The sequence below is a fragment of the Petaurus breviceps genome, unplaced genomic scaffold (genome assembly GCF_028583685.1).
Source record: "Petaurus breviceps papuanus isolate PSGF00001 unplaced genomic scaffold, PetGlider_PUasm1.0 188, whole genome shotgun sequence".
NCBI classification, from domain to species: Eukaryota; Metazoa; Chordata; class Mammalia; order Diprotodontia; family Petauridae; genus Petaurus; species Petaurus breviceps.
This window is the reverse complement of record NW_027185804.1, coordinates 38,218,096-38,245,007: the sequence shown is the minus strand read 5'-3', so window position 1 is coordinate 38,245,007 and position 26,912 is coordinate 38,218,096. Positions and strand designations below refer to the sequence as shown.

Below are 26,912 nucleotides of genomic sequence, written 5' to 3'. Positions count from 1 at the left end.
CATGCACACACACTGTCTCTCTCAGACACACACATACACACACACTGTCTCTCTCACTCACAAACACATGTGCACACACTGTCTCACTCACACACACACATACACACACATACACTGTCTCACTCACAAACACATGCACACACTCTCTCACACACACACTCACACACTCACACACATGCACACATACACACACATGCACACACAGTCTCACACATGCACACACATACGCGCACTCACAAGCACATACATACACACTGTCTCACTCACACGTGCACATATGCACACACATATGCACACACTCTCTCACACACACTGTCTCATGCACACATTCACACATGCACACACACGCGCACTCACATACCCTGGGTTTGTTGCTCTAGTCCAGCCCATTTATTATCATGCTCTCAATTTGTATGAATAGCTTATTAAAAAAAAAAAAAGATATTTAGGCTCTGATGTGCAATCGCCCAGGACTTTGCAATCACCTAAGACTGCATCCCTGCCAGCCATCATCCCATATCTAGGCTAACAGGTACCTGGCCTCTATATAAGGCACTTCCCGGTTTGCAAAGCCTTTCACATGGGCTCTCTGGTATGCACTTAACAGAAACTCTGAGGACCAGGCCAAGTCTGACTGGATGTTGGTGAACAGGGACAGTCCCCTTTCTCCCACCCATCCTCCACCCGCCCTCTTCTGCTCTTCAAGATGAGTGCATACAGAAATCACAGAACTGGAGAGTGCAGAGTGCCCTCAGCTGCCATATTCTGATGAAAGGATTCCTCAAGGTAATGTCCCTGATCAGTGCCCCTCTAACCTCTGCTTGAAGACCTCCAAGGAGAGGGGAGAGGCACTATCGCCTCAATGTCGCCAAGACAACCCATCCAACTTCTGAACAGCTCTAATTGGCAGGAGACACATCCTCTGTTCCTTCACCCCTCTCTCCCACAGCTAGCTCTCTAGACATGCCCCCAGACCCTTTCCCTTTCTCTGTCTGCCACAGGCCCCAGGAGCAATCAATGCCTGCACCTGCCTATACTCTGAGGGGCACATCAGCCACCAATGACACAGTGTGCCACCCAATGCTGTCCCCACTTTGGAAGTGTCTCGCATACCCAACAAGCCTTTGACACATGGAGGGCCTTCTGGTGAGATTCATAACTAGGGAGTTAATCACTCCTCAGCACTATGAGCACTCTGAAGGACAGTATTCAGTCCTGATCACCACATTCTAGGAAGGATAGTGATAAAGTGAAGTGGGTCCAAAGGAAGGCAAAGGGGGTGATGAAGGACCTGAATTCATGCCATATTGAGTATTGCTTGAAGTGACTTGGCAAGCTGGATCTGGAGAAGAGAAGATTTGGGAAAAGGGCAACGTGGAGTGCTCACCAACTGTCTTCTGATATTTGTCAGATAGAAAAGAGGCCTCAAAAAAGCAGAATTAGCAGCAAGCAGGAGAAGTTACATCACGTCTAAATGGTTCTCCTTGCAAAGAGGAACTTCACAGTCATTACACCTATCCAAACCTGAAAAGACCTGGCTCAGAAATTAATCAGATCTTCCAGCTGAAAATGGATCACCACTTGGTATGTTGCAAAATCAAGAATGGACAGAGCTGTGTGTACAGTGGAAAGACAGTGATGGTTTATTAGGGTCAAAGCGTATGGATTCGAACCCTGCCTGTGCCTCTGACTCTTTGCTCTGTGTGACTACAGGCAAATCACTTAAAATCTCTACACCCAAGCTTCTTCATGTGTAAAATGAGGGGACTGGTCTAAATGGCCTGCAGGGTCCCTTCTGATTCAGAGCTCCAATGTACAAAGTGCCTCTTGGAACGAGCATGGGGTTGGCCGCCTACCTGCAGTGTACCAGCACAGGGGATTCTGGAGGGCTCTGCTTCATGTAGTCATTGACCAGGTATCGGAAGTTGATGAGAAGGTCGGTGGTGTCTGGCACGCCGTGATCAGGCCAGGAAGTAAAATGGAATTGACGCAGGGGGTGGCTCTCGCTCGTCTTGTTCTGCCAAGCAAGGGAAGGAATGGAGAAAGATGGCAGCCCCGCCTGAGCTGCTCCTGGTGGAGAGCTGGAAGTTCCAGGCCTTCACCGGAACTGTGCTTCCCAATTGCTACTAAAATGCTGCTGAATTCATGCTATTAAAGCTAATTACTAACTAGTTAACAGAAACTAAACAGTAATGGATCTTAGTATTTTACGGGAAGGTAGTGAGTGGGGAAGGCTTTGGGATGGGGGCCAGTGTTTTCCTCAGTGCAGGGAGCACCCCAGTGAAGGAACTCCCACTACCAAAACAGAGCAGAAGTTATTCTGTGAGTCAAAGTCTTCAAGAGCTGGCTGGGGTAGTCACCACAGTGAAGAAATAGCAATTCATACTAAGATTTTTTTCCCAAAAAATGATTTTCTGTTTAATTTTTTTTCAGGAGATTCTTTTGGTTGGGGAGGACAAAGAAGTCTATTCCACACTCTGAGTAAACATCCTATCTTTAGTCTGTCACCCAACAAAGTAATATAAGGACAGGGAGTCTTTGTCCAGGGGAACCTTGTGCTTTTCCACTAGACAGCCCCTTGTCAGAGATGATATAGAGAGAAGCCCTGCTTGTGAGAGACGGGCCTTGAGGCTCTCTCAGGCCCCCCAAAAGATCGAAGACCCTCTTCCCCTCGGCTCTTACTCACATTTTTCACTGTGAAATCCCTTATCGTCCATTCTGGAAGAATGATTTCTGATATTATGCCAACAGTTATATCCCCATAGTTCTGAGTTTGTTTGGAAGGCCAGTATTCCTCACATTTTGTCTGAAACAAAATACAGTATCAATCCAATGAGTATCTATTAAGCACTTATTATGTACAAGAAGACACAGTACCAGGGATAAAAAAAAAAATGAAGGTGTGAGATCCAGGACCAGAGAGGTGACATCCCTCAGTGTACACGAGGCACATGCAAACCCCACCACAAAACCAAAAGCTTCAACCAATGACCCAAATCAGAGGATGGTTTCTGGCAAGATTCCATCAGATAGAACAATAAATGGGCAAAGAAACAAAGAACTGGACTCTCATTTAAGGCTCTCAACACCACACTCATTGTGAAGTCAGCATTGATTTTAAACAAAGTAAAAATAGCTGCAAAAGTCCAACTATTTTAGTGCCTTAGAAGATGGTGGAGATGGCAGGGAGTGGGTGGAACTGAGAAAATGAAGAAATTCAGCTCCAAGACCACTAGAGTACTTCCCCTCACCCCCCCCCCAAGAAAAAATTTATCAAGACCATTCAGATGGTCCAGCTGGTAACTGAATTAACAAAAGTTAAAAAAAAAAAAACACCAAGCTTCACAGAATGCAAACCAAATAGTTTGACCACTGGGGGGAAAACCCAATAAAGTTGAAGATTCTCCACTAATTGGACTCTCCTGGTTCAAAGTACAAAAAAATAGTTGATTTCTATGAGTACAATGATCTTCTCTTAAGTTGTTGATGGTTTCATTCACCCTGTGTTACTAGAGATATTTGCAAGAGAAACCACGAACATCATTACAGTAAAATAAGCTTAATTGCAATAAATAATCTTGGTTCTGGAGAACAAGAGACATAAACATCCCTCTTTTCTCAAAATAGAAGAGGGGCACTGAAGAGATGGAATATAAACTGGCAAACTTATTTGCTTTGATTCTGTTTTTCCTGTTCTTTGTCACAAGGGAAGGTTCAATGGCCTGGAGTTAATGCCCACTGTCCCTGGTTGATGATGACCCCAGATATGCTTCACTTCACTGCTGATGCCCCAGTCATCTCCTTGACAGCCCTACCAACCTCTTTGTCCCCTTCCAACCTTTCCAACCCCTCCCCCACTCTGGTTCTGGATAGATGAGCAAATCAACTCTGCTATTGACCTGGGAAGGAATGTGGCAACGGACTTCCCAATATCCCCACTCACCATCTCTGTAACTTTCTGGGTTCAGGGGGCCCTCCCTAGCCACTAATCCCCTACATGTGCTGTCTCCAGACCCACCCCAGCTCCCCACCCCTGCCTCTCACCCTTTAAACGTGAGCTCTTAGAGGAGAAGACTTATCTTTGCTTTGGTATTTGTATACCCAGGGCACAAAGTAAGTGATCAATTAATGTTTTTTCATTTATTCACTCAATACAGAGGAGGCAGTATATCAGGAAAATAAGGCAATCCCAAAACATTAATTTTTTAATGGAATTAGAGAAAAAGTAAGCATGCCTAGCAGAATCCTGCTTGCTACCTAGTGAGAGATTCCAGGCTTCCTTTCCAACTATTCCCTCCTCTAATAATCTCCTATAAATACACCTTCATTGTCATTGTGGGTCACATCCTTATCTCAGCCTGCTGTGCATCTTCTGCAAATTTTACTGAACTTATTCAAAAAAATCATTGAAGAAAGTTCAAAGTTGAACACGTTGGGTGGATCTTCCTATGAAGTAATTAGTAGAAAGACTTAGACTAGGATCTCATGGCATAAGAAGGTACCAATTTAACCTAGATTTACCCTAGGAGTTAAGTTGTTGGGGGGTTTAAAGCTGTTACCTAAGAAGTGCATTTCATAGTAGTGAAAAAAAGATGGAAGCCACTTTGTGGGAACTGGCTAAGCATTTTTTTTTTGCTTTTTGGAGGGGGGAGGGCAGGGGAATTGGAGTTAAGTGACATGACCAAGGTCTCACAGCTAGTAAGTGTTAAGTGTCTGAGCCCAGATTTGAACTCAGGTCCTCCTGACTCCAGGGCTGGTGCTCTATTCAGTACACCACCTAGCCACCCCAAAAATTATTTTTATTTTTTGTTTTTTGGAGGGGGGAAGGCAGGGCAATTGGGGTTAAGTGACTTGACCAAAGTCACATAGCTAGTAAGTATATCAAGTGTTTAAGGCCGAATTTGAACTCGGGTCCTCCTGACTTGAGGGCTGGTGCTCTATTCACTGCACCACCTAGCTGCCCCTGGCTAAGCATTTATGGTGTATGAGTGTAATGGAATATTACTGTACCATAAGAAATAACACAATAGACAGTTTCAGAGAAAACTAGGAAGACCTATATGAACTGACAAAAAGAAAAGTGGGCAGAACCAAGAGAAAAATAACAGCTTTAAAGAAAAACAACTTTGAAAGACTTTAGAACTCTGATCAAAACAGTGACAAACCACAACTCCAGAGTACTGATAATGAAACATATTACTCATTTCCTAAAAGAAAGGTGATGGATTCAAAATACAGACTGAGACATACACTGCTGCTTAATGTCAATGAGAGAATCTGCCTTGCTTAATCCTGTGTTTGTGTATGTGTGTGTGTGTGTGTGTGTGTGTGTGCAAGCTCACACACACTCGAGTTATGAGAATTTTTTCTTATTGTTTCTTTGAGGGGGAGAAATAGGAGGGGGGGAATAAACGTTTAATTCTCAACTCGGAGCATTTTCACTGACTGTCCCTCACACCTGGAATTCTCCCTCATCTCCATCTACTTTTTTCTAAGTCCCACTCAAAATCCCACCTTCTGCAAGAAGTCTTTCCCACTCTGCCTCAGAGTTAGTTCATTCCCTTTCTTGATTATCTTCAATTTATCCTGTATATATATTTTGTTTGTTTATCTTTGTTTGCATGTTGTCTCCTTTAGGAGACATGTTCCTTTAGGGCATGGGCTGTTTTTTTACCTTTCCTTTTATTCCCAGGATTCAGCACAGTGACTGGCTGTAGACCCTTCATAAATGCTTGGTAACTTGACTTAGTTGAAAAAAATAAAGTTAAATAAAAATTAAAAGATGCTCTCTAAAAGAGCAAGATATTTCTATTTATGATGATAAAGTTCATTTTTTTTTGCTTTCCTCCTATTTAAGAAAAAATATATATTTTTCAAAATCCTAGGAGAAAGGATGATGATTTTTTTTTAAAGATACTTACCCTACCCTGTTCAACACACTTAGTCAACATAACAATAGAATAAATATTTTTCTCCCAGACCATACGCCAAAAATCTTTTAGCGTATTCGGTAAGGGTCCTTGAGTGGCAATAAATTCCTTCTTAGAGTAATAGCCCTATAAAAAAAAAAGAAAGAAAGAAAGCAAAGTGACTCATTTTGTATCTGTAAGAGCCAGAAGAAAGGTTCGAAAGGGCTGGGGAGGGGGATAATGGTGTCATCCCAACCTTGGGGTACTTACCGGCATGTAATTGGCATTAATGTAGTCATCAGTCACTTGTGTTTGGATGGAAAGCTTCACACGAGAAATGTCATCTGGGGTGTCAGAAGAAAATGGCTATCATAGAAGTATTATTCCAGGAAAGTTGTACAGAATTATTCATGACAGAGTACAGTACTCAGAATGGAGGAAGACATAGCCACAATCTCCTCAAGGAAGAATGTACCCACACTAACATGGCATTTTCAATAACCAATAGTTAACATAAAGCGACACTGGCTGTCAGAGCTGGAAGGGCCTGACCAAAGCCTAGGCCAACCTCAGACACCCTTTCCAACACCACCATGCCACCACCTCTGCTGTCATTCAAAGAGTTCAATTATGAGAAGTTCCAAAAGAAGCAGGGTCTTTGAGTTGGAAAGGACATCTGAGACCACCTAGTCCAATGCCCAACTTCATGAGAAGGACTTTGGCCAACAACTCAAATCAAGAGCTATCCAACCACCACTGGATAAGTTCCAGCGCTAGGAGGGGGATCTGCTATCTCCTGGGACAGTCCTGGGGTCTTCTAAGTCTTCTAGTCACTGGGGACTTCTAAGCACATTTTTTTCCTTTGGGGCCTCTCTGCAGCTTATGGACTCAGAGATGTGGAACTGGAAGGGACCTCAGAGGTTCTCTGGTCCCAACCTCCTCATTTTACAGCTGAAGAAATTGAGAAAAGAAATCGTGACTTATCCAAGGTCACTCATCCCCAGAGAACACATCCACCACCCCACTCCCAGTCCTCACTAATCTCCTTTTAAGGAAGCTCCTTTCATTCTCAATAAGCTGACAAAAGGATACACTGGCTAATTCACAAAAGGAATGATGGCACAGTAAGGTAGTGCCATGGACTTGGAGTGAGAAGAGCCGAATTCAAATCCTAACTTGGACACTTACTACCTATGTGACACTGGGCCTCTCTCAACCCCAGGCTCCTCATCTGTAAAATGGGGATCATAGTGCACGGGGTTGCTGCAAGGATCACAGGAGACTATGCCGGTAAACTGCTTTGGAAATCTTAAAGAGCTACAGAAGTGCTGGTGTTGTTGGATCACAAAAAGCTGGCTGAGCTTCTTGGATCACAGCAGACCCAGCAACACCATGAGTCTGTAAGCACTCTTATGGATGCAAAAGACTGGGAGAAATTGCCAAAAATATTTTCAATAAACAAAGGAAAAAACGTACATGGGAGGACGTTATTATATCGGTTCTTTCCTCTATTTTCTGGAATCTCAGCTGCAAATTTCGGTTGATTAACACCAATGAGCTTCAAGTCCTAAAAAACAAGAGAGCAGATACTCAAGGAGAGAGCCCAAAGCAGGGGCTTCCACATAATCCCAAGATCAACATCATAACACTAACACAAGCTTCTGAGTTTCCAGGAACTGCCTCATAAGGGGCTAAGTAATGGCAGGGGGTTTGGTGTGCTGAAAAGAGCCACATTTGGAGTCAAAGGCCCTGACAGTACGGATGACCTTGAACAGGTCACTGACCTTATTTAGGCCTCAGTTTTAGCATCTGTAAAATAGTTGGCTTGGGCTGATCCCAAAGGTCCCTTCCAGCTCTAACTCCCAAAATTACTATGTCTAATGACCCCCCCATTATAAGGCTGCCTCAATGCCTCACCATGTCATAGAGGGGAGGTTAGGTTTCCAAAGGCTCCATTGGTAAAGCACAGGGACTGGCAGCTCCCACCAAAGTAGAAAGATTTCAAATGATTAGCTCAGAGAGTAATTATAAATCTGTTATCCAAGTACCACCAAGGACACCTTTTTTGTTTTGTTTTGTTTTTATTCTGACAACTTAATTACCCATGTAGTAGGGCATGGAGAAGTAGAGGGAGGCCATAGACAAACCAGTCAGAGATCCATGAAATACTGAAATATTGGTATATATTCTACTGACTTGAGACTCAGTCTTAACTTCTACTTATGAATAGTCTTCACTGATTGATAAGAGCCAACCTGATAATCATTTCAAATTCTGAAGCTCATAGAACCTTAGCACTCAAAGTCACCAACCCACTCATTTCACAGATAAGCAACCAGAGGCCAAGAGGAGAAGGTCTTTGTCACAAGGGAAGGAAGATCTCCATCCCTCTGACTGGACTGTGAAAGGAAAGGCCGTCACATTACTCCTCTAGTCAGAGGGTATTGAATGTGGCCTCCCTTTCAGAGACAAGCTGACTGGTATCCGCAGGGCCCTCTGCTCTAAGTGGGGCCCGGCTCTGGGTTGACAAAGCTTCTCTCCACTGCCAAATTAGGTAGGTTTCCTCTAAATTCAAACTAAAGAAATAAAAGGTCCTCGACATAAACATGACTCCTTGGACATACATACTTCATACTCTTCCGCGAAACCGCAATTGGAGTCGGCCTGCTGTTTCTTAAAGTAGGATTCAAAATTCTCCACTTTGATTACCTTGGATCTGAAATGGGAAAAGAGGCATTAGAATTGCCTTAGCTCACAGTTCACCTAAGAGTGAACCAAAGACAGGTGCTAGGAAATACTGAGAATTTACTTACTTTTTAGGTCTTTACCATAGAGGAAGGAAGAAAAAAAATAATTAGAAATCAATTGCTTATATTAGAAACAAAAAAACTAAATTATAACTCTGGTCATTAAAAATATATTTATCCTACAAAGAACAATTAACTATGTTCTATATATTTATACATGTACGTATACAAATTATAAAAACTAGTTAACATGTAGAAAGTATCCCAAGTCTCCATTCAATTTTCAACTATTAGAGCTTATAACTACACTAAGACATTTGAGTCACTATATATATAACCTATTTATGTAAAATATAAATATGTACATAATGAAACATATGTATATAAACAACAAAACCCAAGACACAAAGCTAAAAATCCCAGGCTATAAGGTCTCCGTCTGAAAGAAGAACCACAGCAGAGACTGGGGATCAAAAGACCTGGGTCTAAATTCTGGTACTAAGACTTACTAGCAGGGTGACCTGGGGCAAGTCACTCCCTTCCTTCTCTTTTCTAGACCTCGCCTTCCTTATCTGTAAAATAGGGCTAAGATAATGGGGGTGGCTTTAGCCCCTCCCTCACAGGGTTAGTAATATAACTGTAGCCCGAAGCCGCAGAGACCACATGTAAGGGCTTTGTAAACTTTACAGCACGCTATAAAGAGAAACCCTAGAGTTGCTAGCATTAGGTATTATTATTTCCTCATCTGCAAAATGAATGAAGAATTTCCAAGGAAGGCAAGTGGAAGAAGTGAATTCAAAGGCTGAAACACAAGAGGAGGAAGAGGAGGCAGAGGCCGCCCAAGGGGCCTGGCAGGGCTCACACAGAGGCCGATGAAGAGAGATGGATGGCCAGGCCCCTGTGCTCACAGCAAGCAGAAGCCTTTGAGAGCCATGACCCTAAGAAGGAGGTCCCAGCTCCCCACGTGATTCAGATCTCTTTATCTCCCAGCTGACACAGGCTTTTAGTTCAAGGTCTAGCGGCCTGAAATCCATTCTACTGGGTGTGAGCCATAGACTCTGAACATTCTGGCCTCACTGTTTTCTTTGTGGCAGAGGGGAACACATGGAGTAAGTGACTTGCCCATAGACACTGGGCAGAGGGGGGACTAGAATCCAAGTCTCCTGATGCCCACTACCATACATTGCCTCCTCTCAGACGCCAATGTGACACTGCCACAGAGCCCACAGAGCCCACACACCAAGGCCAGGAATGGAGCTTCTTTTGGTTGCTGGAGAGAGGGAGGGAAGAGGATGGTGGCAAGGGTGGGGCAGATCTAGGATTTTATCACAGGGAACTGCAGGAAACTCCGAGCATAGAAACTGGCTTCCTTTATTTTTCTGCAGCTCAAAGGTGCATTAGACAACAAGAAGTTCAGTGATTGCCCAGGATCACAGAGCTAGTCTGTCTCGGTGACTGGCCATGGATTCAGGGCTTCTTGATTCCAAGTCTCCAAAAAACTAAAATGCTTCCTTCCCTAACTTCATTAGCTTTGTGAAAAGGAAACTTCTCAGGGCTGAAACATAAAATAATAGGTTGGGATGGTTCTTTAAAAGACCACAGCCACATCTTCGAACCAACAGGGTTCAGGGTGCTGGGAGACTTATAATGCTCCTAGATTTAAAGAACAAAAGCACAGAAACTCACTTAATTTGAGAAAAGGACACATCATTATTCTTCGCATCTTTCCTGTTTTCAAAGAAAAGAGAAAAAAAGACCCATTACTTAAATATACACACAAAGTAAGTCAATGCAGAAAACTTTCTTCTCTCTTTTCTATATTTGAATATAGCTATTGCCCTCTGGGACTGCATTCCCATAAGGTATGTGAGGTAAAACCTTGGCAGAGCTTGGCAAGTCTGTGGATTCTGAGTAATAACCTAATTAAGAGCTGACAAACAAGAATCAAAATCCCTCAGAAATACAAAAACCATTTCAACAGACATCGTGCCGGTCCAGTCAAGTTTGGGAGAACAGATTTTATAACATGTTGTACCCAAGGTGAAGTAAAATCCAAACTCTGAAGAAATGGCTTTCTATTTATGCTAGCAAAAAAAATTCCTGTGGTCTGGACCTAAAGAACTCCCAGGGGGACACTGTCCACCATTGCAGCTATAACGCATGGTCTTAGACCTAGAGCACTGAAAAGTTTTGTGACTTGCCTAGGGTCAAAAAGCCAGTCAGTGTGGGAGGTAGTACCTGAATCCAGGACTTCCTTACTCCAATGCTGGCTCTCTCCTCATGGGGCTATGGAACTCCTCAGCTGAGAAATTTGTAATGATTTTTTCCCATGACACTCACAGAATGAAATATCAATGAATCATGTGTCCAAAATCCTCAGGGAGTCACAGCTGAGCAAACTTAGTTCCCCTGATCCCTCTCTCCCAACTGCTGCTTCCCCTTCCTATGTGCTTTTGGCAGAGGACTATCTGAGAGCCTTTGACAAGGTAACCTAACCAGTGGCAGCACTGGTAACCTGAGCCTTGGCAGAAAGACAGAGCCTTACTTCCAGGCCTTTGCTAGTGACAGAGCTAGAAGAGCCTTTTTCTAGTGGTGATGAAAGCATAAAGGGTTAAGCTCCAGGGTTAGACCAGCAGCCTATGATAGCTGAGGGGCACTGCTTGGACAAAAGCAGTCAAATCAACAAGAGTCACCTTTTCCTTCTCCAGAAAATAAAGCCTCCAACAGCCACGATCACCAGGGCACCAAAGATACACCCAAAGACAGCGCCGCAGATAACAGCTGTGGGAAGACCAAAGGAGAGATGAAGCATCTATCCAGAACAAGTCATGGGACTCCAGGGAAAGAAGCACTGGCAGCTTGGAGTCAAAAGAAGCGAGTTCAGATTCCACCTCTGATGGGTACTGTCAAGTGGAAGGTGTTGGACAAGGGGGGCTCTGAGTCCCTTCGGCTTCTGCACCTGGTCCTACAATCCTGGGGTTATACCTCCAGGCAGCCGAAGGATGGGCTGCCAGATGATGGAAAGAAAGGTGGATGTGGAGTCAGGAAGAACCTGGCTTCAAACCCTAGTTCACAGCCAGCCACTTAAACATTCTGCCTCTCAGTTTCCTCATCTACAGAACAGGTGAGGCTACTTACTTCATGACAGAAACAAGAGACACAGGTGAAGCACTTGGTCAACCACAAAGGGCTAATGTTAACAGTGATGACAGCAACAACCGGCCCTACCGATGTGTGGCACTCCGAGGCTTGCACAGTACAGATGCCCTCCCACTTTATCTTCACAACGCCCCCATCACACAAGTAAGTAAAAAGGCAAGTCCAGAGGCTGGGACTTTCCCAGAGTCACACAGTTGGTGTCAGAGGCCTTCTGGATGCTAGGCCCAGCCACCCCATCCTAGCCATTCAGCTGTAACTATTAACAGGAGCCAGGCTTTGACTATGAATCTTGCCTCTGCTACTGCAGACAAGCTGGTGCAGCCTCTCTGGGTCCCAGTTTCCTCATCCACAAATTAGGTACAATAATACACAAACACTGCCTGCTTCATGGTGCTGTGGGGAGCATGGAAATGTTTGGCAAGTACTGTGTAACCTCAAAGCATCATCAGAAACGTCAGCTCTTATTATTAGTAACCAGGTAAGAAACATTCTGCCTGGCCTCGCAGGTTTGGAGTGAGTACTGTAAACCATGAAGCATTCACAGAAGGCAAAAATGCGATCTTTGTAGTCAGAAACTCCGGGGTCAAGACCCGGTCCTGCCTTTTGCTGCTTTGTGACCCTGAGCAAGTAACTGAAACTCTCTGGGCCTGTTTCCTCATCTAAACAACAAGATGCCCATAATGCTAGCTGCTTAATGCTAATGCATATAGAGTCAGGGTGGGCAGAAAGAAGGGCATCCCAGGCATTCCAAAGTGGAAATCACACATTTAGAGCTGGAAGTGACCTTAAGACTCATGCAGTCCAACTCTATCATTTTAAAGTTAAGAAAACTGAGGCCCAGAAAGATGAAGTGCTTTGCCCAAGGTCACACAACTGAGAGACTCAGAATTTGAACTCAAGACCTTAGACTCCAGTGCCAGGTTTCATCCCATGTTACAATACTGATTCCTTCTCCCCAGGAGAGAACACAATGCATTACAGATCCTTAAATAGATAAGTGGACATTTTAAGTAAAAAACACACAATGCAGAATTTGTCATTTTTTCACAATATAATAAAATTTTGTTTTATCTTAGCCCTATCCCTGCCCCCGCCCCTGCCCCTACCTGGATTCTGAGGTAAAGAGACCGCATCTGAATAGAGGCTGAAGGAGACGTAGCTTTCTGTACCATTAATGAGATGGAGGCTGTCAAAGGTAATGTTGGTGAAGCCAGCAATACAAGCCCTGTCAATGAAGGGAAAGAAAGAATCTGAAACCATACCAATATTCAACTGAAGGAAGGCCATGCAAGGAAAACCCCGTTTAGCTTAACCAGCAGGGGAAGCAAATCCAGAGAAGGGATAGCCCTAAGAAACCATGGCATTCTCCAAGCCACTGGACAATTCTGGCTATCTCCACCTTTCCTTTGCACCCTCAGCCTGATATGTCCAGGGCCCCCTGGTTGGGCTCTAGTCAACTCTTTCAGCCTTCTTTCACCTTCCCCCTCCCCTTTCCCCTTGCTACATGACAGCCAAACTCATTTACTGCTCTTTCCTGAGCTGAATTGCCCATTTCCTGCCTCTGTGCTTTTATCCAAGCTGTCCCCTATGCCTGATATGCATTCCTTGGTCACCTGCTCCTTTTAAATTTCTACTTTTAATTTCTTTTTTTTGCTTAAGTCTTCTCATACAAAATGACTAATATGGAAATGTTTTACATGACTGCACATGTATCACCTATATCAGATTACTTACTGTCTTAGGAAGAGGGAGAAAAGGAAAAAATTTGGAAATAAAACTTTTTTAAATGTTAAAAATTGTTTAAACATTTAATTGGGGAGAATTTTTTGTAAAAAAAGGATTCCTAGCTTTCTTCATAGCTCAACTCCAGGGCCTTTCTGGATCCCCGGGTTGTTCATACCCTTGCACTTCCGACTGCCGGACACTGACCCAGCCTTATACATGTTAGTATCCACCCCCACCATAGAAGCCCCTTGAGGGAAGGGGCTGTTTTGATGTTGTCTTTGTATTTCCAGTGCCTAGGACATAGCAGATATTTAATAAATGTGCATGGAATGGAATGGAATGGAATGGAATTACCGATAAGAACTGAGGGGTTCCAATTTCCCATTATAATAGCCATCTGTGGTAGATTCATTTCCTACAATGACTTCATACTTCAAGACATCAGACAAATCCGAGGCAGCCCTTTCCTCTTTCACTGACATGAGGTAAGTCACGTAGGTCTTCGAGGTTCCTTTCTTGAAATCATCATAGGTATATTTCAAAAAGTCAACAGAAGACTTGTTACCACCTAAGTAGGAGACACACAAATGACACCTTGAAAAAAGCAACAGACTCCAATAAGAGAAGGGACAGATGAGAGATCTGTCTCATTGACTAACCTGAATTCAAATGGGCGGACTGCTAGGTCTGGGATTAGGCAAGGACTCAGTCAAAATCACTGTGGCAAGATGGTGACACTCACAGGGAGCATTGCATATTGCATCAGACTCTTGGATGCTGGTTAGTTTTACTGAACTTTTTCCCTCACTGTTTTTTCCTTATTATAAGCCATGATATAATGGACAAAGAGCTGGGATTAGAACCAGGAAGACCTGAGGCCAAGGCCTGCCTATGCCATGTAATGGCTGTGTAATCCTGGGCAACACACTTAACCTCACCAGGCATCAGTTCTTTCATCTGTAAAATGAGAGGATTGGACCAGATGATCTCCTAAGGTCCCTGCCAACTCTAAATCTATGTTTTGGGAGCAGTTAGGTGGTACCGTGGATCCAGTACCAGGCCTGGAGTCAAAAGAGCCAAGTTCAAATGCACCCTCAGACACTAGCTGTATGACTCTGGGCCATCATATCATCTCTCTTTGCCTCGGTTTCCCCATCAGTAAAACAGAAACAATAATAACACTTCCCTCCCTGGGCTGTGAAGATCAAATGAGATCATTGTGAAGCAGTTAGCACAGTGACTGACAGAGTAAGAGCCCTATAAATGTCAAGTATCACCCTCATTATTATTGTTCTATAAGTGACCATTTGGCACAATACAACAAACCAGAGTTCCTTACTTCCGTCTGTGGTAAGGATGACCGCATATGCTGTTATTGGTCCATGGCTTGCCTCAAACTTGCCAAATTTTACTTTCAATGAGTTGTGGCTGATGGGGAAAATATTTGGCAATCCATCTGGAGGAGGTGGGTCTGAAAACAATGATAAAAATTACGTCTACATTAACACCATAGAAAATGAAGACGCAGCAACATTTGACTTTAGATAGTGATCTGTGGCACCTGGAGATTTGAACATAAGGGGCTGCTGTGTAATCATGGAATTGTAGAATTTCAGAGTGGGAAGGGACCCTAGCAGCCATCCATTCCAACTCACTCCCTTCCACAACCTATCCAACAAGTGGTCAACTTATACAAAGGTAAGAGTCAGTTAATAGGAGCGGCTAGGTGGCTCAGTGAATAGAGCACTGGCCCTGGAGTCAGGAGGACTTGAGTTCAAAGCTGTCCTCAGACATTTAACACAAAAACTAGCCGTGTGACCTTGGGCAAGTCACTTAACCCCAATTGCCCTACCTTCCCTCCTCCAAAAAGCAAAAAAAAAAAAAGAGTCAGCTAAAATCCCTTGGTTTCTCTCTGCAGCCCATCACAACATTTCTACAGCTTACCGGTGATACTAGTTTGGGAAACATTCTGTGTAGGGAAACTCTTTTCGCCACAGGACAAGGTGGTGAGGTTGATGCTATAGGTAGTAGAATAATTTAAATGTGCCACATCAAAGTCATAAACCACATCCGTCAAATTGCAGGGTGGGATATTTATTTCCTGGTTCCACTCCCCACTGTGGATAGCCAGACTGAAGCCTTTGTTCATGCCAGGGGGGCAGGGCCATCTTAAGGTCAGGGTGGATTGTCTGGGCACTGGATTGCACTCAAGGAAAGCCACAGATGCAGCATCTAGAAGGAAAAGTGAAATGTTGAATCTTTTCATGTTGGACTCTAAGACAGACAAATATGAGTTCCAACTGCTTGGTCTATCCCAGAATTAGAGAGTAAGAAGGAGCCACCTACTCTAACCTGCACCTGGACAGGAATCCTATCAGTAACATCCACGACAACTGCTCATGCAGTATTTACCAGAAGCCCTCTAGTGACCTGAAACTCAATCCCTCCCTGGGCATCCCTTCAACTCTATGGAAGTTCTGGGGTGGGGAAGGGGTGGGGGGGCGGTATTAGGATGTTTTTGCACAGGTTGAGCTATAACCTTTATCTCTACAACTTTCAACCTTTGTTGCCTTTTCTTTCCTCTGGGACCCTGGAAGAAGCAGTCTGATCCTTCTTCCACATTAAATACTTGAAGAGTTTTCAAAGGCTCCTAGGCCTTCTCTTCTCCAAGCCAACCTTTGTCAGTTCCTTCAACCAAAACTTCCGTGGCCTGGCCTCCAGCACCCTCACTATCCCTCACTGACCCCCCTGTGTATGCTCTGCAGCTCATCTATATTCTTCCTAAACTAAGGCCCGAGAACTGAAAACAACACTGCAACTGTGGTCTGAGACCACAACAAAGGAGAACAGCACTATTCTATGACAGGACTGTGACCCCCAGCTCCTGGTAGCAATTGGAAAACATGGGAATATACAATTGCTAAAACTTCAGAGAAGGCATCATAGCGCCGGAAACAAATCCTGGCTTGGGAGACAGAGGACTTTGATTCAAATTCCACCTCTTAGGGAGGGAGAGGGAAGGAAGGAGGGAGATCATTTGGAACTCAACATATTTTTTTAAATCAATGTAAAAAACTGTCTTGACGTGTAATTGGAAATCAATAAAATACTATTTTTTTTAGAGGGAAAAAAGAAATCAACAAATTGAGAGTGTGGAAAAAAACTAGAAAAACAACAAATTTTTTTAAACTTAATTAAACACCAAAATAAATATCCTAGAAATCAAAGGAAAATTGATAAAATTGAAAGAAAACATATTTAATTGATAAAGAAATCTAGGAGCTATTTTAAAAAGACAAAATAGAGAAACCATTAGCTAATTGTGATTTTTTAAGAGAAGACAGAGGAAAAGGGGAACAGAAAAACCAAAACCCAAAGTGGGGGGCTTTTTCTCTTTTAAAGTGTCACACTCCATGTATCATCTTGATGCCCTTACACTAACTGTCCCCCAGGACAGAAGTGCCCCCTCTCCTCACCCTTGCCTCTTCAACTCTCTGGTTTTCCTCAAGCTTCAGCTCAAGTCCCATTTTCTCCAGGTCATTCCCAGCCCCTCCAGGTGCTAATGCCTCCCCTTCTAAGGTTATCTTGTATCTGTATTGCATTTATAATCCCTCTACCTAGCATAGTGCTTGGCACATAGGAAATGATCAAAAAGGGCTTGTTGAGTGATTGATTACCATGTAACTAACAAGGCAGGGCAGTCCCAACCCTATAACAAATCAGTTCAACAAACATATGGTATGCCTACTAGGCACTGAGTTAGGTGCTCAGGATAGAGAAAGAGTAACCAAGCAGTCTCTTCCCCAAGAGTAGGTATAACACTCAGGTAGACAGACAGATAGATAGGCAGATAGAAGGATTAGCTACATCGATAGGCAGATAGATAAATAGATGGATGGATAGACAGATGGATAAGATAAGATAGATAGATAGATAGATAGATAGATAGATAGATAGATAGATAGATAGATAGATAGATAGATAGATAGATAGACAGACAGACAGACAGACAGATGGGCGGAAGGATGGACGGACAGACGGATGGATGGATGCAAAATAATTTCAAACAGCTAAGAGCTATAACAACTGAGGGAAATAAGGCTGAATGCTTGGAAATCTTTATTTTTACATTGTGTGTATACATGGGTCTATATATGTGTATATTATTATTATTAATAAAATATCTGTGCCAGACTTAAAGCCACCAAAGCAGAGTATTCAGGCTTTTCTCACCTAAGGGAAGGCAGGAGAGAGGAGGAAGCATACACAGGATATCAGATTTTCTGAAGACAAAGTGGGAATGACCATCCAGATGGACCAAGTCAACAAGGAAGACACAATGCCATGGTGAAGCAGACAGAGATTAACTTTGGAGGAGACCGTCTGGAACAACTCACCTGTACAGAAGGATTTATGGCCAGGTTCTCCTTGAAGAGCTTCCTCTCCTACCTGGGAATAGATGCTGACCTCATAGGAAGTGCCAGGGCTTAGATCTGTGACTGTAGTATTCCTGACCCTCAGTGTCTGGTTGATGGGCACCGATGCTGGGCTGACAGACTCTCGCTCAACAAGAATGATGAAGTAGGTGTAGCCAGTGGAGGCACTGTCAGTATCTTGCCAGCTTAACGTTACCTCGGTGGTACTGATGCTTGAAATATTAATGGCGGACACTGGGCTAGGTCCTTGACAAATAAAAGGTAGTTAATTAACTAGAATTACAGAATCCCATACACTTGTGTTTGTTCGTTTCTTTGTTTTTCCACTTCCTTAACTCCTCACTCATTTATGAGGCCTCTACAATCTGCACCCCCAACCTCCCATCCCTCTAGTCAATCAGTGCCCTGGAAGTGACCAATGATCTCTCAACGGCCAGGTCCAATGGTATTTGCTCAGTCCTTGTTCTACTTAGTTTCCCTGAAGTGTTTGATACCAGTGATCCAGCCTACTCCTGGAGGCCCCCCTTCCTTCCTTAATTTCCCTCCCTCCCTCCCTGACTGCTCCTCCTCAATTGCCCCTGCTAGATTACCAGCCGTCTCCCACCACCTTAGCATAGGCGTCCCTCAGAGAATCAACCTAGGTTCTCTTCTATTCCCTCCCGACTATCTCCCTCCACATCTGCTCCTATGGATTCAAGTATCATCTCACTGCCGATGGCAGCCCTAATCTCTCTCCAGGACTCGTCTCAAATCAGCAGCAGCCTCCCAAATAGCTTCTGCTGGATGACACGCAAAATTTCAACATGTTGAAGGTGAAAATTATCACCTTCGCCCCCTCCTCCCTCAAAAAAAAACCAAAAACTCCTCCACAATTTCCTATTTCTGCTCAGCCGTCCAGGTCTGACACCTCAGCCGTCCTTGATTTTTCCTTCTCCCTCAACCCTCGTATCAAATCAGCTGCCAAATCTCTTCTCTGTCCCTCATTCATCTTCTTCTCCCTATTGATTTGATTTCTATCCTAGTTCAGGCCCATACTGTTACTCCCTAGACAGCTATAATAGCCTCCTTACTGGTCTTTTTGCTTGCAATTTGTCCTAAGCTTTCATCCTGCTGAAGTTCGGAACTCCCAAACTCAAGAGACTGATCTGCCTCAGCCTCCCCAGCAGCAGAGAGTGTGTGTGCGTGTCTGTGTGTGTGTGTGTGTGTGTGTCTCTACTACCACATCCAGGGCGCAATCATCTCCTAAGGCCCAGGCCTGTCTGTTTCTCTCCCTGGCTCAAAGACTTTCCTTGGCTCCCCGTTACCTCTGACATAAAATGTCACCTCCTCATGCTAGCTTTTAAGGCCCTCCACTGCCTAAGTCCTTTCACCGTTCTGGTTCTATTCTAGTCCTCCTCCACTACACACAGTCACACGTGCTGTTGAGTCCACCCATGACTGGAAGGCACTGCCTAAAGTCTTCATAGCTTCCTTTCAGAATTCATACTTTCCTTCAAGATTCAGCTCAGATGTCAGCCACTCATGAAGGCTTCCATCTTGAACCCCAATTGTTAATGGCCTCCCACTTCAGTTTTCTAGGATTAAACTTTGTTTGAGTAGATGTTGTATTACATACCCAGGAAAAGAAGAATGTAAGCTCAATGAAGGCAGGAACACCTTTGCCTTTATATTCCCAAGGTCTAGCCCAAGGCCCACTGCTTAATGAATGCTTGCATAATTGAAAAGGCAGTAGTCTCTCACCCAGGTGAAATCTATCTTAGCAAACCTAATTTTTGTCCTCTCAAGATAATGAAATTACCAGCTAAGTTATTTATGAGGAAAAATAATCTGAGGAACTCACTCGTGTACACAACTTTTGATGTTGGATTCCCTTTCGTCCCATTTCTTACTTCTGGATAGATGGTAACATTATAGCGTGTACCCGGCAGTAGGCCTCCAATGGTCTCCTTAAGGAAGCTGACCGTAGAGTTAAAGACCCAGGATCCGTCTGTTTTTACCAGCAGGTGATAACGATACCCTGGCGATGCACTGTCCCTGTTCTGCCATTTTAAGGATATCGCAGTTGTGTTAACACTTACAACTTCAATGTCTGAAACGGCACTTGGCTCTGTTTAAAGGGAAATGAGGAAGATTTGGTACAGATATTAGTACAGTTAGTACAGCACAAATTAGTACAGAGCTGAACACGAATGAGGAAAAAGATTACTCCCAATATCATCCCCTCACCCAGCCAAGAGCTATCATAGACAGAATTTGATCCTGCCTCTTTTTGACTCCAAGGTTAGCTTTGCAGTGGCTCCCCTACCATAGTAATTCCCCTGTGTGACTGCCCCTGGGATTTCAATTATACTTGCTACAATAAAACCTCTTCTGAGGAACCCTGGTTAACAGATCCTCTCTACTAGGGCGTTCCTCTACTGCTGTATCATGGCCAGAAGATAACTCTGGGTTCTTGGAGGTTCTAAATGAGGTGCTATGGGCTCTGGCAGGCCATGTCAAAGTTCAAAGTCTTTGAATCTGGACCCAAGGACAGATTCCTTGACCGCCCTCTGGGGATCTGCTGAGCTACTCTCGTAGAAAGCAGTCACTGGGAAGCCAGTCATCAGGCACAATTTTAGAACAAGTGACTCCTAAAGGTTGCTAACTAAGGTCTGAGAGATAGATACTGCAGTGGTAGAAGGAGCACTAGAGTAATGGAATCTTGGCTCCTGGAAGCATTTAAGTTACTAAGCACAGCTATGTCTTAATAAAGAAACACAATAAGCAAAAAGATTCTTTAATACTCACCAGTTGTTTGTTCCAGTTTTTGAGAGACTCCTTCCCTTCCATCCGGGGCTCGAGGAAATATTTCAAAACAATAGGGTGTCCCAGGTGTTAAGTCTGTCACTAGAAGCTGTTTTCCTTGGTGTGTCTCATTTCTGGGGAATGATTGATCCGTGAGTTCTTTAACAAGGATCCTAAAGGAGGCGGCTTCACTGTCCCAAGTTAAGCTGATGCTGGTGGTGTTGAAATATTGCACTTGAAAGTCACGGACTGAATGGGGTGCTGTGGGAAGGAAAAAGGACCACAGGTTACAGAGTCAGGGCACACCTCAGGCGGCCCAGACTGAAGCTCCCTACGCTTCTCACTGCCTGGCCGCTGGTCTGAGGACCATGATGTGAGGATATATGAACACCTGACACTGAAACCAGACCAACTCCCCCATTCCAGAATCTCAGAATGGAAGGGACCTGAGAAGCCCAACCCATACCAGGATGAGTCTCCCTCCCATACAACATATTGACAAGTAATCACCCAGTCTCTGCTCAAAGTCTCCAAGGATGGGAAACCCCCAAGCATCCTAGGCATCCCATTCCCCTTCCCTTCGGGCTAGCTCTTATCATCATTATTACTATTCCTATTATTAGCTCCTCACCCTAACTTTTTGTGGAGTTCCAATTTATCTTTGTCATCATTAATCATTAGTTATCATGAAGGTTTTCTTGACATCAAGCCTAAACTTATCTCTTTGCCACTCTTAACTACTGCTCCTAATTCTTTCTTCTTGAGCCAAGAAGACCAAATCTCTTCATTCATTCAATATTAGCCCCTCAAAGCTTGGAAAGTAGCTTTCATGCTCCCTCTAAATCTTCTCTTTCAGAGACTACATGATCCCAGTTCCTTCAACCAGCCTTCAGATGGCAGGAACTCAAGACCCTTCACTATCCTGGTCATCCCACTCTGGACAATCTCTAGCTTACCAATGTCCTTCCTAAAAGGTGGTGTCCAGGAGTCAATGCATTAGAGGGAGGGGGGTGGAATTTGGGCCATAAACAACCAGAGACAATCTAGACTTCTTGAGGCATTAGAAACATAACTCTTAAGAACAATTCCACTTCTACATGTGACTAAATCTAATAAACATTTACTGAGTCCTACATATCAGGCATCAAGCAGGGCACTGGAGACACACATAAAAAAATGAAACTTGTCAGAGTATTACAGCTTTGCTTCATTTCAAACATACACATTCCAGTAGATAGATCACAGGCCCCACGGGAGCTAAGACGGTTTCATTTTTGTCATTGTTTATCCAACACCAAGGACAGTGCCTTGTGCAGAGCAGGTACTTAATTATTGAATTAAATTACATGAACAACATGTTACTTTACACGAACTGAATTTTTGTAAACTGCCTCAAATGACAGGGTTTTCTTCAGAATCGGGAGCCAGCCTACCTGTTTTCTATACATCAGGTAAACAAGAAGATGAAGCAAAATAAAAAGAGGGGGTAAGGCAAAACAGAGGCCCAAGTAGACCAGAATTCTTCCAGCAAAGGGTGCAGACTCCCTGAAAAGCATCCTCTCTCTAGGCCAGAGTTCAAGTTTTGGGCCCAAACTTTAGACTCTTGCTTTTGTTTTCTTCTTCAGCATTGACATGTTCAACACCAGGAGTAGAGAGACATTGGAAATGTCCAGTGGAGATGGTCACTGGACAGAGGACTTACCTGTGTAAGCCTGGATAAAAGCTGGCTGGCCTTCAGGATCTTGGTTTCTTTTAGGATACACTGTGAAGTTATACAATGTGCTAGAATTGAGCCCTCTGATGGCAACATAGGTATTAGTAGAATTCTGGTCGAAGGAATTGGCATCCCCAGCAACATGTATTCTGTATGTGTAGTGGGATGATGATTTTTCACTGTTCTCCCAAGCCAAGTCCACTTCTGCATCACTGACTTTTTCAATGCGGACATTAACCACTTGACTAGAGTCTGTTGAAGATGGAAACATACAAAATCAGCCATGTGCCCAGCAGGAAAGGGGAAAGATCCACTCTTTCTCAGTGCATGTATCCAGTACCCTCTCATCAGGTAAGAGGGGAAAGAGCATGAGACTTGTGATTTTTCAGACTCAAGTCTGTGTTCCATCAGTAAGTCTACAAGCATTTATTAAGTGCTTACTATGTACCTGGCACCATGTTAAACACTAGGATACAAAGAAAGTCAAAAACATGGGCTTAAATTTCCACTTCTGATACTTTAACTAGCAATAGTTAGCGCAAGGGGTTAGGAGTCTGAAAACTAAAATTCTTACTAGCTGTTTGACCCTGGACAAGTCATTTCACATGGCTAAGTCTTCGTTTCCCCATCTGTAAAATGTAAAAATTGTCTCTGCTCACAAACAACTAACACTTCACTTTGGGAACATGATACAAATAAATATATGAGCATTGGATCATAGACTTGGAGCTGAAAGGGACAGTTGAATATGAGTGAAATTCCTTCATTTTATGGTTGAGGAAATGGAGACAAAGTAGGTGGAGTGACTTGTTCAAGGTCACACAGTTCATAAGCTTAAGGCATGGAATGTGATCAAGGTCCTCTGACTTGAAGCAAGTGTTCTCTCCACTGTGCCCTGCTGCCATCATGATCATTTGAGGAGGAAGAAAGCAGCAATAACTAAAAATACAAAGGACTGCATGCTAAAAAGCATCCCCTAGGCGGCAAGGTGGCCCAGTGACAAGAGAACTAGCCCCAGAGTCAGGAAGACCTAAGCTCAAACCCAGCCTTAAGATACTTCCAAGTTGTGCAAACCTGGACAAGTCATCTAACCTCTCGCAGTTTCTTCATCTTCAAATGGTAGATAATAATAGCACCTATTTCCCAGGTTATTGTGAGAATCAAATGAGATACTATATGTCAAATGGGGCAGCTAGGTGGCTCAGTGGACAAAGTACTGATCCTAGAATCAGGAGGACCTGAGTTCAAATCCAACCTCAGACACTTATTAGCTGTGTGACCCTGGGCAAGTCACTTCACCCTGTTTGCCTCAGTTCTGCATGTGTAAAATGAACTGGAGAAGGAAATGGCAAACCACCCCAGTATCTTTGCCAAAAAAACTCTGAATAGGGTCGTGAAAAGTCAGACATGACTGAAAACAACTCATCAACAATAAGTCAAATGATTCTACAAGTCTTAAAGCACATTTATTATTACTGAAAATTATTTGGGCAGCTATGTAGAGGTAAGATTGGAGAAAAAAGAGATAGGAAGCCAAGAGTCCAATTAAGAGGCTATTGCAAAAGTTCAAGTGAGAGATCCTAAAGCCTGAAGTAAGGTGGTGGCTACATGAGTAGAGAAGAGAGAAGGCCAGAACTAGAGTGGGGAGGGGAGGGGGGATGTACAAATGAGGACTCTGTGTAGAATAAACAAGAACCAAACATTGATTACATGTGGGCATTTTGGAAACAATTTCTGTCTACTTCTGTATGAGTTAATCTAGAGGAATTAAGCTTACCTGTCTTGAAGATTCTCATTCGACTGTCTCCTTCAGTCTCATTGACTGCCTGAGAGAAAACAGTGAGCTGGTATGAAGTTGCAGAATTTAACCCAATAACATTGACCCTCGTGTTTCCAGAGACCTCTGCAGACAAAGGGGCTCCCTTTTTGAGGCTGCATTTGTACGCCAAGGTGCCGGACTCAAAGTCTGGCTGACGTGAGCCATCTTCCATGCTGATGTCTGTGCTGTTGGCACCTGTTTCAAATGATACGAAAGAAAGGCCATTAACAAAAGCAGAGACTGCTTCCTGTTTTCTCTTGGCACCTGTAAAATTAGCATGCTATAGCTTTCCAAGGCATTCACTGAATGTTAGCAATTGGAGTTCCTCAAGCAATATCCCAGGTGATGTCACTATAGTATGATTATGATTTTCTTTTTCATCTCACCTGTTTCATACAACTTCATATCAAAGAGATTTTTTCCATCCCACTTGATTCCCATCCCTAACTCCCTTATCGTCAGGGACCAAGATAGAACATTCCTATACAAGCGGCTATTTAGTGTTCTGAGTATCCCATTCTGATGGTAACTATATAAATATTCACAATGCTCAACACATAAAGCTTTCTGAGTAACTTCGAATTTAAGCAGTAAATATGACCATAAGGAGAATCAAAAGATGTAATAGAAAATAGTTAGAGAAAAGGGTTAGGAGTCCAAAAACAAATTCTAGTTCCATCTCTACAATCTAGCCCAAGTCATTTTACTCCCCCTCTGAATGTTTTCCTTACTGTGAAATGAGTGGGTTAGAAGAGCTGCTCTCCAAGGTTCTGCCCAATGCTGACTTCTTAACATCCTAAAATCCCTCCCAGTTCTGACCTTCTCTGTTCCAAGGACCTCCACTCCCAATTCTGACCTTCTCTACCTCAAGGGCCCTTCTAGCTAGTATTCTATGTTCTAAGGGTGCTCATTAACAGCCTATGAAAATGCTTCATCACCTTGTACCATCCCTTGAATGCAGACCCTCATCACCTATCATGTGGATTATTACAACAGTCTGCTGGTGGGTCTGCCTGCCTCAAGTCTCTCCCCACTCCAGTCCCCGCTCCATATAGCCATTACAGTAACTTTCCTAAAAAGTGCAGGTTTAACCCTATCACTCCCCTACTCAGTAAACTACAGTGTCTCCCTATTGCCTCAAGGATCAATCACAAAATGCTGTTTGGCATCCAAAGCCTTTTGTAACTCAGCCCCCTCCTACCTTTTCAGTTGTCTTACACCTTATTCCCTGATACATACTCTTTGATCCAATTACACTGGCCTTCTAGTTGTTGCACAAACTAGACTCATCTCTTAGCTCTGGGCATTCTCTCTTACTGTCCATCATGACTGGAATGCTTTCCCTCCCCAACTCTGCCTACTGACTTCCCTGGATTCTTTTAAGCACCAACTAAAATCCCACCTTATATCGGAAGCTTTCCCAAACCCCTCTGAATTCCAGTGCCTTCCCTCTATTTCCTATTTATCCTGCACATTGTTTTGTATATATTTTTAATATATTTTATATGTTTGCCTGTTGTTCCCCCCCCATTAGGTTGTGAGCCCCTTGAGGGCAGCGACTCTGTGTTGACTGTGCTAAGCAGGGCTTAGCACAGCACCTGGCACATATAGCACACACTTAAGAAATGATTATTAAATAAATGATTGTGCTTTCCTATATTAAACAAGTGGTCTTTGGTCACCATCCTTCTAGGACTAACAGAGATTTTGTACTAACCTCTTCAAGCCCTTTTTTACTTTCTAACTTGTCTAAAAGATACAATCATCAAACAATAAAGCTGCCAGCATGAGTTAGAGGACAAGTCTTCCAGGTCTACCTACTCTGTCAGTTAAAGGAAGGATGAAAAAGTGAGCCCCACACAACTACTCACCCATGGCCATATCCCATCCCATGGCATAACAGGGCATATTTACCAAACTATCCCCTAATGGATTGACTTTTCCTGTTCTCTGCCTGATGCACAGTACAGTGGGCAGAGGACTGGACTTGGATTCAGAAAGGTACGGGGTCAAATGTTGCCTCAGACAATTAATAGCTGTGAGATTCTGCATAAGTCACTTCTTAACCTCAGCTTCTTCATCTGTAAAATGGGATAATAACAGTACCTATCTCATATGGTTCTTGTGAGGATCAAAGGAGATAACATATGTAAGGTACATTCTAAACCTTAAAGTACTCGATAAATGCTAATGATTACCATTATTGCTATTATTATTATTATTTTGTTTGGTTTATTTAACTAAAGCAAGGGTTCTTAACTGGGGGAAACATTAATTTGTTTTTTTTACATTTTGATAATTGTAATTTAATATAATTGGTTTTCCTTTTCAGTCCTATGCATTTTATTTTGTGCATTTTAAAACATTATAATGAGGTAAGAGCACCGGCTCCAGTGTCGGGATGACCTGGGGATCAAACCTGCGCTCAGATACTCAGCACCACATCCAGAAATAACTGGCCGTGTAACCTTGAGCAAGTTACTTAACCCCGATTGCTTTAAAAAAAAAAATTATAATGAGACCAGATCCACAAGCTTTACCAGATTGTCCAAGGGATCCATGACATATGAAACATTGAGGACTGAAAGGCTATGACCTCCATCAAGGGCCCAAAAGAGC

At 43.4% G+C, this 26,912-nt stretch overlaps 2 protein-coding genes across 2 annotated transcripts in view; one reads left to right on the top strand and one right to left on the bottom strand.

The window, feature by feature from the left end:
- Positions 1-26,912, top strand: part of NUP160 (nucleoporin 160) — a 383,543-nt gene that overhangs the window by 65,260 nt on the left and 291,371 nt on the right. The gene's annotated exons all lie outside the window — the stretch shown is intronic.
- The window catches only part of PTPRJ (protein tyrosine phosphatase receptor type J), a 40,079-nt gene that overhangs the window by 3,985 nt on the left and 9,182 nt on the right, over positions 1-26,912 (bottom strand). The window contains exons 4-20 of the mRNA XM_069091647.1: positions 24,252-24,488; positions 22,463-22,726; positions 20,764-21,021; positions 19,817-20,083; positions 17,938-18,222; positions 15,485-15,772; positions 14,880-15,011; positions 13,895-14,108; positions 12,922-13,040; positions 11,350-11,437; positions 10,343-10,384; positions 8,538-8,625; positions 7,386-7,476; positions 6,180-6,253; positions 5,922-6,056; positions 2,687-2,806; positions 1,857-2,017 (exon numbers count right to left, since the gene is read on the bottom strand). Coding sequence (XP_068947748.1) covers positions 1,857-2,017; positions 2,687-2,806; positions 5,922-6,056; positions 6,180-6,253; positions 7,386-7,476; positions 8,538-8,625; positions 10,343-10,384; positions 11,350-11,437; positions 12,922-13,040; positions 13,895-14,108; positions 14,880-15,011; positions 15,485-15,772; positions 17,938-18,222; positions 19,817-20,083; positions 20,764-21,021; positions 22,463-22,726; positions 24,252-24,488 — 2,863 coding nt within the window. The remainder of the gene's footprint in view (positions 1-1,856; positions 2,018-2,686; positions 2,807-5,921; positions 6,057-6,179; positions 6,254-7,385; positions 7,477-8,537; positions 8,626-10,342; positions 10,385-11,349; positions 11,438-12,921; positions 13,041-13,894; positions 14,109-14,879; positions 15,012-15,484; positions 15,773-17,937; positions 18,223-19,816; positions 20,084-20,763; positions 21,022-22,462; positions 22,727-24,251; positions 24,489-26,912) is intronic.